Here is a 16,153-nt window from a genome sequence, read left to right as displayed (position 1 = left end):
AGAATTATTTAGTAAATTATTAATTAAACTAACTAATAGTAATTGCTTTTTTATAACAACAAATATAGTTTTTATAAAAATAAATAGTTTTTTATGAGAAAATAAATTTTTTTTTTTAATATTTAAAAATAATAAAATACGAAAATATTATAAAATATACTTTTATAAAATAAAATATGTGTATGTAAGTGTCATAGCCGGCTCGAAGTTAAAGTTGCCATAAAATTAGAAACATAAAAATAATAAAAATAATAATAAAAAAATAAATGTTTTGTTAAAAAATATAAAATAAGTTTTTAATAAAAAAAATTAAATGAATATTAGTAAAACGTAAAATAAACTAAATTTTTAAATTTTCAATTCAATATTTCCAGCTGCAAAAAACATTTTGTAAAAATTTTCGTAAAATTATTTTCAATATAATTAAACGAATTTTCAAAATTACAATTAATTATATTGAAAAAAATTAAAAACTTAAAAATGAACAATTCCAGAATATTTTTTTTTTAATTTTTTAATATTAATATCTGTAATTCAATATTTAAAAATATTTTTCTATATGAAATATGCTAATTTTAATTTATTTAATTAAAAATTGAAAATTTTCAAAATTTAAATTATTTTAAATAAAGTAATAAATTTTATATAAAAATAAAAAAAAAATTATAAAAATAATAATATTAAAAAGTAAATATTGTATATTAAAAAGAAATCCAGTAATCCCAGCTCCCCCGAAAAATGCGCCATACTAATGCATATTTTTTGACTAATTAAAATAATCTTCAACAATTGCAACATAACTGTTAATAACAAATACAGTTATTAGTTACAATTGTATTATTATTTGTTATTTTCCCCATTATATAATATAGATTAGTTAACAATGAATTACCGTTACAAAGTACACACAAAAAAAGGAACAAAGTGTCATGTAGATCAATATTGTTTTTTAAGATGTTTTTATTGTTTTTTTTTATTAAATGTTATTGTTGTTGCCTATCATGGAAATCCGTAAAAATGTATATATATAGGTGTGTGTGTGTTCAAAAAGCTTGGCTTTTCTACAAATATTATTTAGGTGTTGTTTAGCATAGTATTTTTTTGCTGTTTTGTTGCATAAATGTCTGCTACCGCACGTCATTAGTTTTCGCATAGCATACTTCCTAAGCGCTATGCTATGTTACGCTATGCGGTGTAAGATTTTCTGGCAGCTGTTTTATAGTTGTTATTTAAAATTAGATCAGCTGCTTTTAATCAGCGTTCATTTAATATTATTGTTAATTTGTTGTTATGTCTTTTGCTTTTAAACTTCAGTCACGGGTCTCTTCTCGACCCAGGCCTTGATCTGTTCCAAGGCGTTGACCTCATCGACGACAGCCTTCAGCGCTGGATATTGTTCCAACAGATCACGTTTTACCATGTAGTTCATGTAATCTATGATACCGGCGAAGTAGACATCAGCCCATGTAAGCTGTAATATAGAATTGAGAGAGAGAGAGTGAGAGAGAGCTTTAGTGATGGTGATGCTAAAATTGGGATTTTATTACGAAAAAAATATTTGATTTTGCCTTCTCCTTTTCAAAATTTACCTTTATTGTATTTTTTAAACTATAATAAGCTTTCTTTTAGTCTAACTGTGGGTCTATAGCCTAATTTATTGAGCCTCCGATAATATGAGCTCAGCTTATAAGCAATCAGACTGACTGGAGATTATCTATTCTAAGTCCAACCCATCTATTTTGACAGCCAACTATTGATTTCTGACGAAGAAAGTTTCCCCACTCCGAATTCGAAGATATAAAATCGATCTAAGCTTGCTATCCTGAGATGGGATGACGACACCCAATCGGATAGTACTCGGCCGCACTCGGAAAATGACGTTCAACAGATGAGTTGTGATCAGAGGATCAGTGGTAGATCTTATAACCACTCTTGATGTTAACTATTAAAGTTATGTAGAAGAAATTCCCTTAAAACAACCGTTATATGACTTCTATCTCTTAATATTTAATCGTCTTGTGATCTTAACTTTGAATTTAAGAATACATAATCGACGGAGCGGAACGGAACGATACTGAGTACATTGTGGGATCAAGCCACCTGTTGGAAAGCAATTCCAATGTTTCTAGCGCCTTTCTAATCAAAACAGTCTTCCTGAGAATGACGTATAACTGGAAGAGGAGGCCTTCGTCAAAAATACTCTTCGAATTAAATAAAATGTTGAACATTAGAGGACTCTTATAATCCACCATCTACAAACTCTGTGAGGTCCCACATTTCCCTAACTTGCCTCTACATTCAGTACAAAATCTATTTCCAAAAAAATCTGGAGTTCGTCAAATGAGAATAACTTTCCTTTTCTCACAACTTCGAATGTTTTGACTCACCTTTCCCAATGCAAAGTGTCCCTCATTATCCTTCACAGTCTGTTCCAATTTCTCCAAATAGAATGGAATGACTTCGGTATTGAGTGTTACGAGTTTCTTCTCTTTGATATCATCCTCAGGTTCATAGGAGACGACTGCAATTTCTATAGATTAAAATAAAAATTAATCAAAACAACACGGAACATGCAAGCGCACACATTGTTCGGTACTTAGACGGAAATCGTTGATGGTATCAACAACAATATCGATTTGTAGATCCTCCCACGGTGTGGCACCGTTCAGGCCCACAGTACGGGCCAAAAAGCGGGCCATCGAAATGCTCTGATGTACACGTTTGCCATCAACTTCCAGTACTGGCATTTGACCCATGGGCATTGCTATGCACAGAGTGAGAGAGACAGAGATTAGTGTCACTTCTACTTGTAAAAATGGTTACTTCAGTTGCTTCATCTACTTACTCGGCTTGAGTGCCGGCCACTCGTCACGCGTGACACGCACATCTTCGTACTCGATGCCGCCGTATGCGAATAAATAACGTAGCGGCTCAGCCAATGCTTTCACATTGAAGTAGAAGAGGGTGTAGGAGTGTTTGATGGGTTCAGCTGGTGGCGCATCAGCAGCCGCATCGGCGGGCGCGCCCTCGGCACCCTCTGCTGGTGGCGCCTCCTCGGCTGGTGGTGGTGCTTGTGCTTCATCGGCCATTATTTATATATTTGTTTGATTGATTGTGGTAACTATATAGAATTGGTGAGAATAAATATTTTTTTATATTTTATTTTTGTAATTATATATGGAAAATATATTTGATGGTTGTCACGTCATATTACTATTGCTGGAGTGACAGTAAAACGCCGGAAGTCATTACTTTCTTTATAACGCAAAGTCAAGTGATCTTAAAGCGTTAATTGTTGTTTCAAGATAATATTGGATTAACTCTAGGAAACACCGAAACCGAAAAATTCGAGCGAACTTAGTTCGAGTTTCAAGTAGATATCGATCCTCTGAGAAAAGTGTCGTGGTTCAGAATTGATAGATCTGAAGTTTTCGTCAGCTTTTGTGGCTCTAGGACTAGGTTTTAGTTTGTTTGGTCTCTTTGTTCGGTCTCTTCACACCTTTTACCAAGTTATATGTCCAAAAAATATATAGGAATATCAAAAAATTAATTGAACCCGATTCAAACTGCCAGGAAATAACTACTTCGCGGTCGTATTCCAGAGAAGAGAGGGGCAGATTTGACAATTCAATCGAGTCCCTTTAACTTCTGAGTACTAAATAGGGCACTAGGATTTTAGCTCGGTCTCTTCGTCTCTAAAATTTGCCTCCGCCTGCCTCAATGTCAAATAGATTTTAGATTTTATTTACATTTACCATACATTTGTACTTTTCTGATATAAAAATATCTTTGTGCCCCCATTAACGGTTTAGATAAGATAACGGTAGTTTTTTGCCAAAACAAGTGCACTTAATTTGACGCTGTCAGTCAAGAGAAAAAATATGATTATGTGCGATAATAAATTTTCAGATAAATAAACACTCATAATCATAAATAAAGATAATGAATAATTTTGCGTAAACTCATTGGTGAGGTGATAAAAATGGCCTCAATATTTGTTTTAACAGGTGTGGACCTAAGCAGCTTGTTTTATTTAATTATGTGCATTACTTTGGCCTACAGATTAAAACAAGTAACTCGAGTGATAAAACTAATATTACGATATTTCACTTATGAATTTTAAAATTTAATTAGAAAAATATTTTTTTAAACAAACGGCAACTCTCACAAATATTGTTAATTTCAAGCTTTGATTTACCATTTTATAATATTTTACTCTTAGTTTAATTGATTAAAAATTTAAACAAATGGCAGCTCTCTTCGAAAATATCTACTATCCTTCCTAAAAAATTCAACTGGAGTTTTCTTAACTTTTTTAACTTGATAGCTTTTATAGTGTTAATAACTCGATTTTTTTTAAACTTAGGTTAGGATACACCATTTTGGAACTATAAACATGAGAGCTACATAATTATATTTGAGTGTCAGACATTTGCTCGGGGAGCTATTCAAGCATCCTGAACAACTACCGGTTATAGCAAGCCCCTCAAATTTGACCCCTAGTTGGACAAAATATAAAGTTAAATAAAAAAATTCAGTCGGCTTCCTCTTTTATATCTTATTTAAAACAGTTTCTCAATTAATAAACGTCTCAGAGCCTCTGTTTGGGTTGCGCACGACAAATTTTAGAAAATGGTTTAGTACAATCTTCTGTTTGAGATTTAAGAAAGTGAATCTTGAGATATTAAGTAAAAATCTTTTGAAGCGCTGGGTGTTTCAAATGCTGAATCTTGATAAGTCAACGTATTAATAACTAACGGATGAGACACATACTTTGTATTCTGAGAACTTGATCCAAAGACAGAGCAATTGTTATTATTAATCGGAGTTTGATTATAAAAATGAATATAGTTTTTTTTGGATGCCAAATTAGTTGACCTCTTACACTCAATCGAAAACCCAAAGACCGAAAATGATGTTCATTGTACTAAATTATTAAAAGAAGCGGAGACCAAATAAAGGTTTATTTTAGCAATTTTGCCGAGAAATCTTATTATATCTATTTTATAATAGTTCAGATATGGATTCTTTAGAGGTTTTTGTATTCTGAATAATAAAAGATATCTTAGATAATGGAAGAAGGAATAAAGCATCGGAAGAAAATAGTCTGGTAACATTCTTCGTTGCATAAGGTTGGACATAGGTTAAGGTTCCTCATCTATGTTGTTCAGTAGCTATCTAAAGGGAACACTTGAGATCCCAAACCGAAAGTCTTTAAGAATGAAAAATGAGTAAATTTCTCTTCAGTGCCGTACTGCTAAAAGTACAAGAGCAAACAGAAATCTCTCTACCTCTTTTATGCTTGTTCTCCCTCCTTCCATGCTTGCTATAAAAACCACTTAAAAGCGAGCAAAAAAATATTCAATTGCGCCCGAAATCAATTCTTCTTTTCGCGCTTGCTACTGTTATCTACTTGAAGTCTTATCGAACTGGCTTCAGTGCTAAATACTCGTAAACAAAATAAAAAGATATGAAACCAGTTTGATATGGCACTCAACTCAACTGAAAGCCTACACAAGTCTGCTACATCTTCGGGCAAACAAGTAATTCATACTTCATTTTGCATTAATTTGCATGCTGATCATATTGGGCAGCTGGGATACAAGTACTTATAAAACATATGTATATAGACATACATACATATATATTATATGTACATATATGTTTACATGGAGAAGTGGAGCCTCGAGCGACTTTAGTAATTGAGTATATGTAGTTTCATGCTACAAACCTGTTCTTTCAGTGGCAAAATCAGGGATTTCACGAGTATTTAAATGTTGTTGTTGCATGTGTATATTTATATGTTTTTTGCTGAAATACATTTTTTTCATAATTTCCGCTATTTACTGCAATTTATTTTAAGTACTTGCTAATTTAAGAATACAATTTTTTTTGTAAATATGGCATCACATCTCAAGACTAAGGGTTCTTTCTTTTAACTATAAATTAACACATTCTTGTAAGAATTGATAATTGGTCGCACTAAACGAGCTTAATTACCATAAGCCGGGCTGTGGTTGTTGTAGAGAAAATCAAGCCAGAGGGAGCGCAAAGAGAGCATATTGTGAGCTATTAGTGCCCTCACATGAGACTCTAGTGGGCGTTTAATTGCAACCACACAATGTTTTGGAGATGAAGGAAATACGCCTAATGCGTCGTGGAATGCGAGCAAGCAGACCAAATCGGGCGAAACTGTTGCAGCAAAGCAACGTAGCAACAACAAAACAAGCCGACTTGGGTACACACCAACGCCCACGCTACAAACGCGGACCAGAGTGCAGCAAGTACAAAGAAGGAAATAAATGCAATAAGCGAGCGTTTAGCTGACGCGCCGACGCTTAAACTGTCGCCATAACGGCAGTCGGCACGGCAACGGCTTCGTACACAGTTTGTTTGAAATATCACCGGAATTGGTTTTGTCGCGTTGCCAACCGTTGGATTGTATGTATGTGTGCAATGGCAAGTCAAGCCGTCAAGCCGCAAAGCGGTTAAATGTGCTAATATTACTCATATTACAAGCCGCCTCAACTGCTTTGGTTGTTGTTGTTTGCAAATACCGCGCCCTCGACAACAACAACAACACAACGACGTCTTCATTGCAATTGCGGTTGAATTTAGGGCGTTGGCGCTTTCTTCTGCTTCATTGCTTCTGCAACGCGTTGTTGTAGTTGTTTTCCGTCGGCAAACAGCATGAAATTCGATGCAACGCGCTGGTGAATGGCAAAAAGCAAATAACCGACAAAAATTTGCCAAAGCGAAATCAATCTGCAGCAACTACTGCTATTTGCCAATTGAGAATCACCGCGAGGGGAGTGTTAGGTAGTCACCGGTTGGCATGATTTGAGGTGTGGTTGCATTAAGTAGCGTTTGCTTGCAACACGCCACCGCCGAGCACACATTCAAACATCGTGCTTCGCTGCTTGTTGCATGTACAGTTGCGGTAAGCGACTTAAACAAGCCACAAGCGTGCGCAAAGCGACGCGCCAGAAAAGTGACTAAGCCACGAAAAGCCGGTAAAGTGTTGCTGCAACAAAGCTTAAGTAGCCGGCAGCCGGGCAGCAAAAAATAAAAAAAATTTGCCGGTAAATGTTTAAACCGGTTAAACGAGCAAGACTTGAAGTGCTTTGGCGGTCAAAGCCGAAATTTCAATGCAGGGAATAGAAGTAACGTACAAAAGTTGTGGACTCCGAACAGGAGTGGTTGAGCAGATGAAACAAACGAGTTCAAGCAATAGGCGTTTAAATGCCTGAAAAGAGAAGTGAATACTCAAATATTAAGCGTTGAACTGATAAATCAAATAAGAGGGGGGTATTTTCAAACATTTATAATCGAAATCTTTTACGAATGCTGACGAGTTTCTTCCGGATAATTTTCGGGGTAGGTAAAGCAGGCCTTTTAACTATATTAGCACTACTAAGGAGGGAATCACTTTTTTGCTGGTCTGCACCCATATGATCAGTAAAGCTAATATTTATTTGTGTTCTCACATCAGGTTTCATTTAGATGGCTGATTATCGGCCAAATGGGAGACCATACTTAGGCGATTATAATAGAGGCCTTTCGGATGCCACAAAAAACCTGGAGCTGTTGCTAGTTCATCTGGATAATCCAAGTGAAAGCCCAGATAGATAAATAGATAAAAGATGAGGTGTGCACTACGATCTTTGGTCAGTTGTAGTCTCTCATGAAACCTACAACGACTCCATTAGTCACAGCACCCTAACAATATCCAGTATAGTGTTGGGAGTAATTTATTACTTGCCAAGCCTTTATGTCCCTGCACTCAGACTAGGTGTACCCAATTATACATTGAGTCCGTCAATGCATTCTTTGAAATTCCAAAGCGGGATTTTATACTTATACGAAGATATAACCAGGCGGTATGCCACCCATTATGACAATGCGTTCATGTCGACAATTGCGCTTGAGATTTTGCTATGCACTCCAGTTGGTTGCATATATTCCCGTCGGGAGGATGTTGGGAAACATACCTATTGGCATCGAGCGTCTAATACGTGACCCAGATTTGCCTGAATCAATGCCTTCAGACATCTTCGAACTATCGTGAAAGTCGAAATGAAACCGATTTATATTGTACATTCATATATTAACCACTAATTCATTTAGGTTAGTAAACCTTTTTCATTCGATTGGCAATAATACAATATCAATTAATTTCTCATAATTAAAAAGTTTTCAATTTGATTCCGAAGGCATTAAAGTCAAACAAATCTGAATGTTTTTGTCGTATATTCTAGTAAGAGTTGCTTTAAAAGCATTGCAATTTTACCAGTGGTATGTTCCTTAGACCCATGAAAACTGTGAAGACTCATTCACATTAAGATCCTTGGCAAAAAATTTGAAGCTATGTCCGAACGGAATAAGCCTTAGTACAAACGTAGAATATAACAAGAAAAAACGTTAACTTCGGCTGTACCCAAGCTAATATACCCTTCACAGGTGCATTTCTTTTAGTAACTATGTGTTTAAGCAAATCTAAAGACGTAAGAAAAAGTTAGTAAAAAACAAGTCCTTGATTCCGATCGTTCAGTTTGTATGGCAGCTATATGTTATAGTGAACCGATCTGAACAATTTTTTCGGAGATTAAATTATTTCTATGAGAAATAACTCACACCAAAATTCGTGAAGATATGTAGTAAAATGCGGAAGTTTTCCATACAAGCCCTTGATTCCGATCGTTCAGTTTGCTATATGATATAGTGGTCCGATATCGGCAATTCCGGCAAATGAGCAGCTTCTTGAAGAGAAAATAATTGCAAAATTTCAAAACGATATTTTAAAAACTGAAGGACTAGTACGTATATATACAGACATACAGACGGACGGACAGACGGACATGACTAAATCGACTCAGTTCAACTTACTGATCATTTATATATATACTTTAAAGGGCCTCCGACGCTTCCTTCTGGCTGTTACAAACTTCGTGACAAACTTAATATACCCTGTTCAGGGTATAAATATGAATCTTTAATCCTCCCGGACCTTAATAAGTAACTGTAATAACTGTGGCCACGTTCTTCGGAATAGTTAAGAAAATATTGCGTTCAACAGTAAAAGCCATCGAGGAGAGAACGGTTAAGTAGAAGCGTACGCAAATAGAGAACTGTAAGAACTGTTCTAAGTTCTTCTAAGTTCTAGAGAACTGTCGATTTAATTTAATATGAGTTCGAAGAGTTGTTTACATATTTAAATTGATTTTAAAGTAGTCATTCCTTAACTGTGTGTTCTTTGCTTCTTTTTCAACATGGGGGCATAAGCAATCTTATAAACTGAGGTCTCGGTATTTCACGTTTGATTTTTTAGCGGTTTGTTTTTAGAGGGTTCTATCAGAAAGTACCAAGGCTTTTGCTTCGTAGAAATACTATTCAATCTTTTCGTAGATTGAAAATACTCTTATTATGAGTAGGCGTCGCTGTCTGCTTTGTTTTCCAGACATTATCAAGTTGTAGCATAATAAAAACTATCACAAACATAATCAATTTCTTATTAAGACTCTTCAATGCTGATTAACTGTTAATTATCAACGTCTTCAAAGGTTATCAATAAACCACTTGAGAACTTGTAACTGATAAAACATTGTGACGATTTGCTTATCACGGTCGCGAGTAAATATAAAATTGTATATACAGATGTGTGTATATACATATAACTATGTTGATACATATGGGTAAGGTATGTACTCATTTATGTGCAACAATTGAACCAAATTTTCTCACATATGTGATGCATTCTATATCATCAATTAATACGCCCATTAGCGGTGCATTAAAATACATTAAATACACAATCAATGCCGCCAACAATAACAACAGCAACAAAACGCGAAACAGATGCCAAATTGTAATAAACAGCTAATTGAGATTAGGCAACAACAAAAGAGTAAAGAAGAAAAGGAAATTTTAAATAGTTTCTGATCTGAGTCAATGAAAGGCGCGCTACTACCGTTGTGAGTGTGTGCGTCTCTGTGTATGTGTGCATTGTGCAATTTAAATTTAACGAAAAACCGCAAAAATAAAATTAAATTCAATCCAATTAAATGCGCCAACAACAACAACGAGAGACGAGCGCCGACAAATTGAATTAGTAACAATTTGCAATGCTAAATTGACTTTTATTGTGTAGTGATTTAAATTTAATTTATTGCAATTTCGAAAATATACATACACACATAACGGTGATCTTATATTGTTTATTTATTACAATTTTTTATGTCTTTTTTTACACCAAATTGCCGAAATCTTTAAATTAATTGTGGTTTTTGCATTCGAAACGCAACTGTGAGTTGTAATTGAAGTTTTCGAAATTGATTTCGAACTTAATGACAAAAAATGCTGTAATTGCACATTGCTGACTTAGTGGGCATGTTGCCAGGTGTGCTATATAAGGAAGGCGCGGAATGAATTGGAGGACAAGCAATCAAAGAAAGTGCTTGAATATCTTCTAAAGTTAAGAAGTGTGAAGACAATACGAAGAAAGCGTTACAAAATTGTACTATTCATTTTAATTTAGTTACTTTTCTGGTGGCTATGTTAGTTCTGTTTCTCCATCGAGTAGAATTTAGCATTAGCCAGTAAGTGAAGAGCTCTTCAAAATGACAGTTATACCACTCACCATTTAACTATATTAATATATTTGATGTATCTCACTTGTCTGTTCGATTCATCACTCTCTAAAATTTGATGGATTCATGACAAGTAATATTTGGTATACTGGAAGTTTAAAGGCGTAGTGATGATGCAGAACAAAGGTGGTGGGGAAATACTATACTTTAAGCATCTTCGTAAAAACTTTTTTGGAGACAGGTTAAAAATCTGAGGACCATCTTTATAAAAGTAAAGGCTTGTGACCCGCTCCCTAATATAGTTTACAGATATTTCGTTAATCCATACAGAGCATAGATTCTTACATTGCTAGCACTGTAATGGAGTAACAGAGGGATATATTCCAGTGAGTCAACATACCACCTCTTCAGAATTTTATCGGTACTTTTGAATTTCATCACTATGATTTCAACATTTCTCTGATAAGATTGCTTTTTTAAAGTGGATCCAATTGTCTCCATTTGGCAAATAATAATTATTTATTTAATCAATCCCTTATCTTAAAATATAATGGTATGAAAAGCAAATCAGTTGATACTTTCGAAAATGTTCAATTAACTTTTAGGAATCATAAATAGCCATTGATGTTTCGAGCATTCGTACATCATACATTTTAATTAAGATTTGAAATAAAATATTTATTTATTATTATTGAGTTTAGAATGTTCGATCATAGAATGTGATAAAAATTACTACATAAGTGATTTTAGATTTTTCGAACATTCACAAATTTAGCATAGATTTTAAAAACAAACATGATTTTTCGAACATTCACAAAAGTTAATTTAGCAACAATTTAACCATAAGAAATAATTTTAGATTTTTCGAATATCTGTTCGACAAAATTTAACTTTGATTTAAATGAAGAAATTCGAAAGTATAAAATCAAAAAAATCATTATCATTTTTCGAATACAAAATATTTGAATTTCGAATAAGAAATAAAATTAAAACTATCGACTATGAACACGAACACGAAAATTATAATGATTTCAAATTGCCGTTTTTGGAAATTTTCGAAATATGGCAGAATTTAATTTAACTTCTTTAAACAAATTTTAATGAAGAAATCTTTTTTGTTTTTTTTCGCACATTTTTTCAGCATAGTTTGACCTAAATTTTACAGAATTAAATAATTTTCAAATTATACAACTGATTTTTATCAGCTTTAAATTGAATGACCGTTAATAGATGACTATCATAATCAGCAGCAGATCTGATTATACATACATATTGTATAATCAGCAATTTTAGGTTGAAAGCACAACGTAATTCAGTTCAAGATGTGTCTAAAATAATGTAGCAATTACGCACTCATATTAGAAAATGATTTTTGATCTACAATAAAGCACTAACGGCACTTTTTAATTTTGAAATATTAATACTGGAAACCCTTCGGAAATTAATGAATATATTTTATATATAATTTCAGCAGAAGAATTTCGAACTTACTCGCTGCTTGTCCCTGAAACAGTTTTGAGATCGCACTCGGTTCACGTTCACGCGCCCACTGCACTAAAATGCGTGCGACAATTTAGACGTTACCTTTGTGCTACCTTAGGCGAATTGCGTTTTCTAATTTATTGTGTTTCTGTGTTTTTTTTTTTTTTTGGTTCTCAGTAGATCGCCCGAAATCAATTCAGTTCGTTTATCGAATTTTCAATTTGCACAAAGCACTTTTTTGTACACAATTGCAGTAAGTTGTTGGTTGTTGTAAGCTTTTTATAAATTTCGAATTGACATCAATTTCAAGTGGGTCCACACACACACATACAGTCGATCTCACAAACACACTTACACATGTACTCCTAGAAATTGACGTACAACGAGTTCCTTTCATTGTTTCAAGTTGTTATTGTTTAAATTTGCTTTCGAAGACACTTTCTCGATTTCGAAAATATAAAAATAAATTCGCAAAAAAGTAAATCATTTTCGTTTTTTTTTTGCAATTTATGTGTAGTAATATTACATCATTGAACACTTTTTGTTTAAATTTTGAAAATTTGTATTGTTTTTTTAAATAACTGTTTATTAATTTTGATTATTAAAGTCTGCAAGGGCAGCTAACTCTCCACTCCAGCAATCAGCATTTTTTTTTTTTAATTTTCTTTAAAAACAATGATTTTTTCCAGCATATTCTTACCTTAAATCCAAATTATCGAATTACGTTTTCACTTAATTTGCGCTAAATTTTCTTTAAACTAAAAAAAAATTACAAAAATTAATTAGAAATTAAAAAATTAACAAATTCAAAAATGTAGAAGTAAGTCTTCAGTGAAGCTATGAACGCACATTAACCGAATCCTCTGAAGCCTTTTACTACTGCACAGCTGAACCTACGAGTGTTTCTGAACAGACTACAAAAGTTGGGTGTTGCGCTCTGCGCTTAAATACGCCCAGCAGAGTGCGACGCAGCGCCGTCGATAAGCCGCTTGCCGGCAGCTACGCGCATGAAGCGGTGAGCGCGTTGCTATCGGCGAACCAGCAGATGGCAAGCAACCGGCAAAATAAACGCGCATTGTATTGGAGAGCACAGTAGTAGGAGAGTTTGGGAGAGCTTTTGGGTGCGGTTTGGTGATTTGAAGGTTTTGGAAGTTAAGAATTGCTCTGGAAGACCCACTATTTAAATATGTACCTACCAATATGTCGCTTTATTATAATGGATATTAGCTGCGATCCCCAGCTTACAGTAGTACCGCGCAATTACTTTGGTGAGCGACAGCCGCTGTCGAAGTGCTAAAGAGTGCCGCTGAGCGTAGTGAGCACCTAAGTTAACTGCCGCGTGGAAATCAATTTCTGTATTCCAGTAGGTTTTAGGTGGTTGCTTTTGTACACTGAAAAAGAAATATACTTGTGTTGGCATTGAAATTTCTAAATGAAATGAAAATTTGGGAAAAAGATCACATTGCTCATGTTAGAGATGATCTTATGCAAATTTTTAAGAGCAAGTGACTTTTATTGGGTTTCAGGGTGATTTCTGTCTATGTAGGCTGAAGTACTCTTTCTTCGGACTTTAAGAACGACGCGTGTAGACTGTGGTGTGCATGGTGGCTATAGCTTCGTTAAAAAAGTGACTATTACATGTCATGACAGTTCATATCTTATCATTACAACAAGATAAGCATGAGTACTGTTCGATTGCCTTATACACGTGATGAATAGTTGGGTATACTTACTCATATGAGATCATTGTCTGAATTAAAGTAATTGTATTGGATATAAAGGTTTTTCAATAGGGTAGCTACAAAAGTAGACCGATAGAGACAGCAAAAGACGCCTCTTCAGTAAGGTTTGCCATTTCATCATAGAAAGATATACGTCATGAATGTCTTCGTCAATAAGCCGTACTTCTTCAGTGGGGAATGGGAATCGCTACCGCTCAATGAGAACCGAATTGAATTTGGACAATATGTGGTTCCAACCGAATGGTGTCACAATCGACATAGCGAATGTCACAATCGATTTATTTAAAACCAAGTTCGGTGAACGTGTTATCTTACGAAATGGCCCTGTCAATGGGCCGTCTCGGTCGTGCGATTTGACGTCGTGCAATATATTTCAATTCATGGAAGATCATTGATTGAGTAAGAAGAAGAGCTCTAAATTAACGTACCTACGAAGGGTTGGTGCCATATTAAAGCCTCTTTTTGACAGAAACTTACTAGGGATTTTAATATTATCGGTGAAGAACTACTTCTTTTTGAAATAATATTTCACATATCTTTTAATTTTACTTAGTCCGTCCTAGTCGTGTAAATTTAAGGTGCTGCCGTCGATAGTACCCAATTAGCTGATAAAGCTCATCCAACATTTAGCAAAGACAGAAGAAGTTTTATAATGAAACATTGAATGACTACGAAGAAGTAAAATCTGTACACTGCCTTTATAGAATTTTGGGGTAAAAAAAATCACGAGTTACGTTTATAGTAACTTAAAGTTTTGGAGATTTGCTAGCTGTATGAAGTTAATATATAAATGACTTTCTATTAGCGAGAGATTTGAGAAATAAATACTGGAGAAACATACAAACTCAACTTTCGACCATGAAGCAAGTGTTTATTTTGTGCTCCTATCTAATAAGCTACTGCCCTGTCTCTTCAAGTTCAATTTCACAAATATTGACCAGGTGTTTAATGCAGGTAAATAAAACGTATTCCTCAAACATTCAGCCAAACGTTTACACTTATTCTCAAATAAAAAAGTATCTTCCGTAAAATAAATAAACAAAACATTAACGGTAAGTGCTCCATTTCTTTGCATATAGCTTTAGTTTTCGATTTATTTGTAGTATTTTTTCTGGTATATACATTTTACAATAGAAAGCATTGGCTGGCAACAAGTGCTGACGTTTGATTCATAACAACAACACCAATAAGATAGTAATAGCAATTTTCTTTGAAATATAATGTGAGTTATTACATTTCAAGCCTACTCTTATTACTAATTCGTTGAAAAGGCGGCGGGTCGCTGATGACCGTTTGATTTGTGGCAATGTCAATATTGTGTTTCTTTTAAGTGAAAGAGACAGTGTTTTTTGAAAAAAAAAGTGTTGTTGCAGAAATGACAAAATGCGCAAAGCACGATCTACAGAGATTTAAATCATTTCGGAAACCCATAGTGAGGGCTATTCACAGAGTCACTTATATTTAATAATTTTAATAATTGATAATAGCATAACTTTAACCATTTTTATTAGCAACGGTAGAACCTCTAGAGCCTCATTACTTTTTTCAGGAAGTATATTAGTTAAAGGAAGGTATATTTAAAATAACAAATCTGATTTCGTCTTGTGTAATAATTCACTTGATAATTAGTTGATTAATTAACTGGGCTTTGCGCGATTAAAGCGCTGATTTAGATCGATTCACCATACAAAACAAACATTTTACTACATTAATTTTTAATCTAATTTAAATCGAGTTGAAACTGGAATGCAGCTCTGCGGATTGTTATCTACGCTGTAAATACGGCTGTGATATAACAATGATGAAACTTACCAACTTCTTACGAACACCAAAAACAAAAATATATAATAACTGATCGTTAATCGAGTAACCGGCTGTACGAAAAATAAAAAAAATGGATTAAAAAAGATTATAATTGATCTCAATGTATTAAATTAATTTGGCTGTGCAAAAAGGCTATATAAGAGCTATATCCGCGACTCTTGACGAAGTTCAAAGACATCCCACTTGGAAATACCGTTTATTTGAGTCCAAATTTGAAATTATAAACCAATAGAAAGTATCGATCCTCCGCTTTAAAGCTATCACAAGGTGGCTAAAATCAATTGCACCAATTCTTCAGGTTTCCCAAAGGTTACATCCAAAAGGTTTCAACGTCAACAGCGGGACAGTATAGGATGAAGTTCTTTGATGCTTGGCGTGCCAATTGAGATAGATATAGATATGTTGATATTACTTTAAGTGTAATTTCTCGTATGCTTCTCGCAGTTGTTAAACAATAATAACATCTGTCATATTAGCTTGACGAAAAAGATTTAGATTATATGTATCTTAGTAACTACA

General features: G+C 34.2%; 1 protein-coding gene across 2 annotated transcripts; it reads right to left on the bottom strand.

The window, feature by feature from the left end:
• Positions 1-942: 942 nt before the first annotated feature.
• Positions 943-13,046, bottom strand: LOC105213265 (glutathione S-transferase S1). Of its 2 annotated transcripts, XM_011185965.3 has the most exons (6): positions 12,918-13,046; positions 12,769-12,826; positions 2,846-3,121; positions 2,597-2,764; positions 2,388-2,530; positions 943-1,471 (listed from the first exon to the last, which is right to left on the bottom strand). In XM_011185965.3, exons 3-6 carry the CDS (start codon positions 3,087-3,089, stop codon positions 1,304-1,306), a joined length of 723 nt encoding a protein of 240 aa, XP_011184267.1. In that variant the 5' UTR covers positions 3,090-3,121; positions 12,769-12,826; positions 12,918-13,046; the 3' UTR covers positions 943-1,303. The 2 variants fall into 2 exon arrangements, with proteins under 2 accessions (XP_011184267.1, XP_011184269.1); XM_011185967.3 differs by lacking the exons at positions 12,769-12,826; positions 12,918-13,046 and adding an exon at positions 12,078-12,232.
• Between the last annotated feature and the right edge of the window lie 3,107 nt (positions 13,047-16,153).

Source organism: Zeugodacus cucurbitae, chromosome 6 (genome assembly GCF_028554725.1).
Source record: "Zeugodacus cucurbitae isolate PBARC_wt_2022May chromosome 6, idZeuCucr1.2, whole genome shotgun sequence".
Taxonomy (NCBI): Eukaryota; Metazoa; Arthropoda; class Insecta; order Diptera; family Tephritidae; genus Zeugodacus; species Zeugodacus cucurbitae.
The sequence above is the reverse complement of the archived record's forward strand: the minus strand, read 5'-3'. Positions and strand labels throughout refer to the sequence as shown.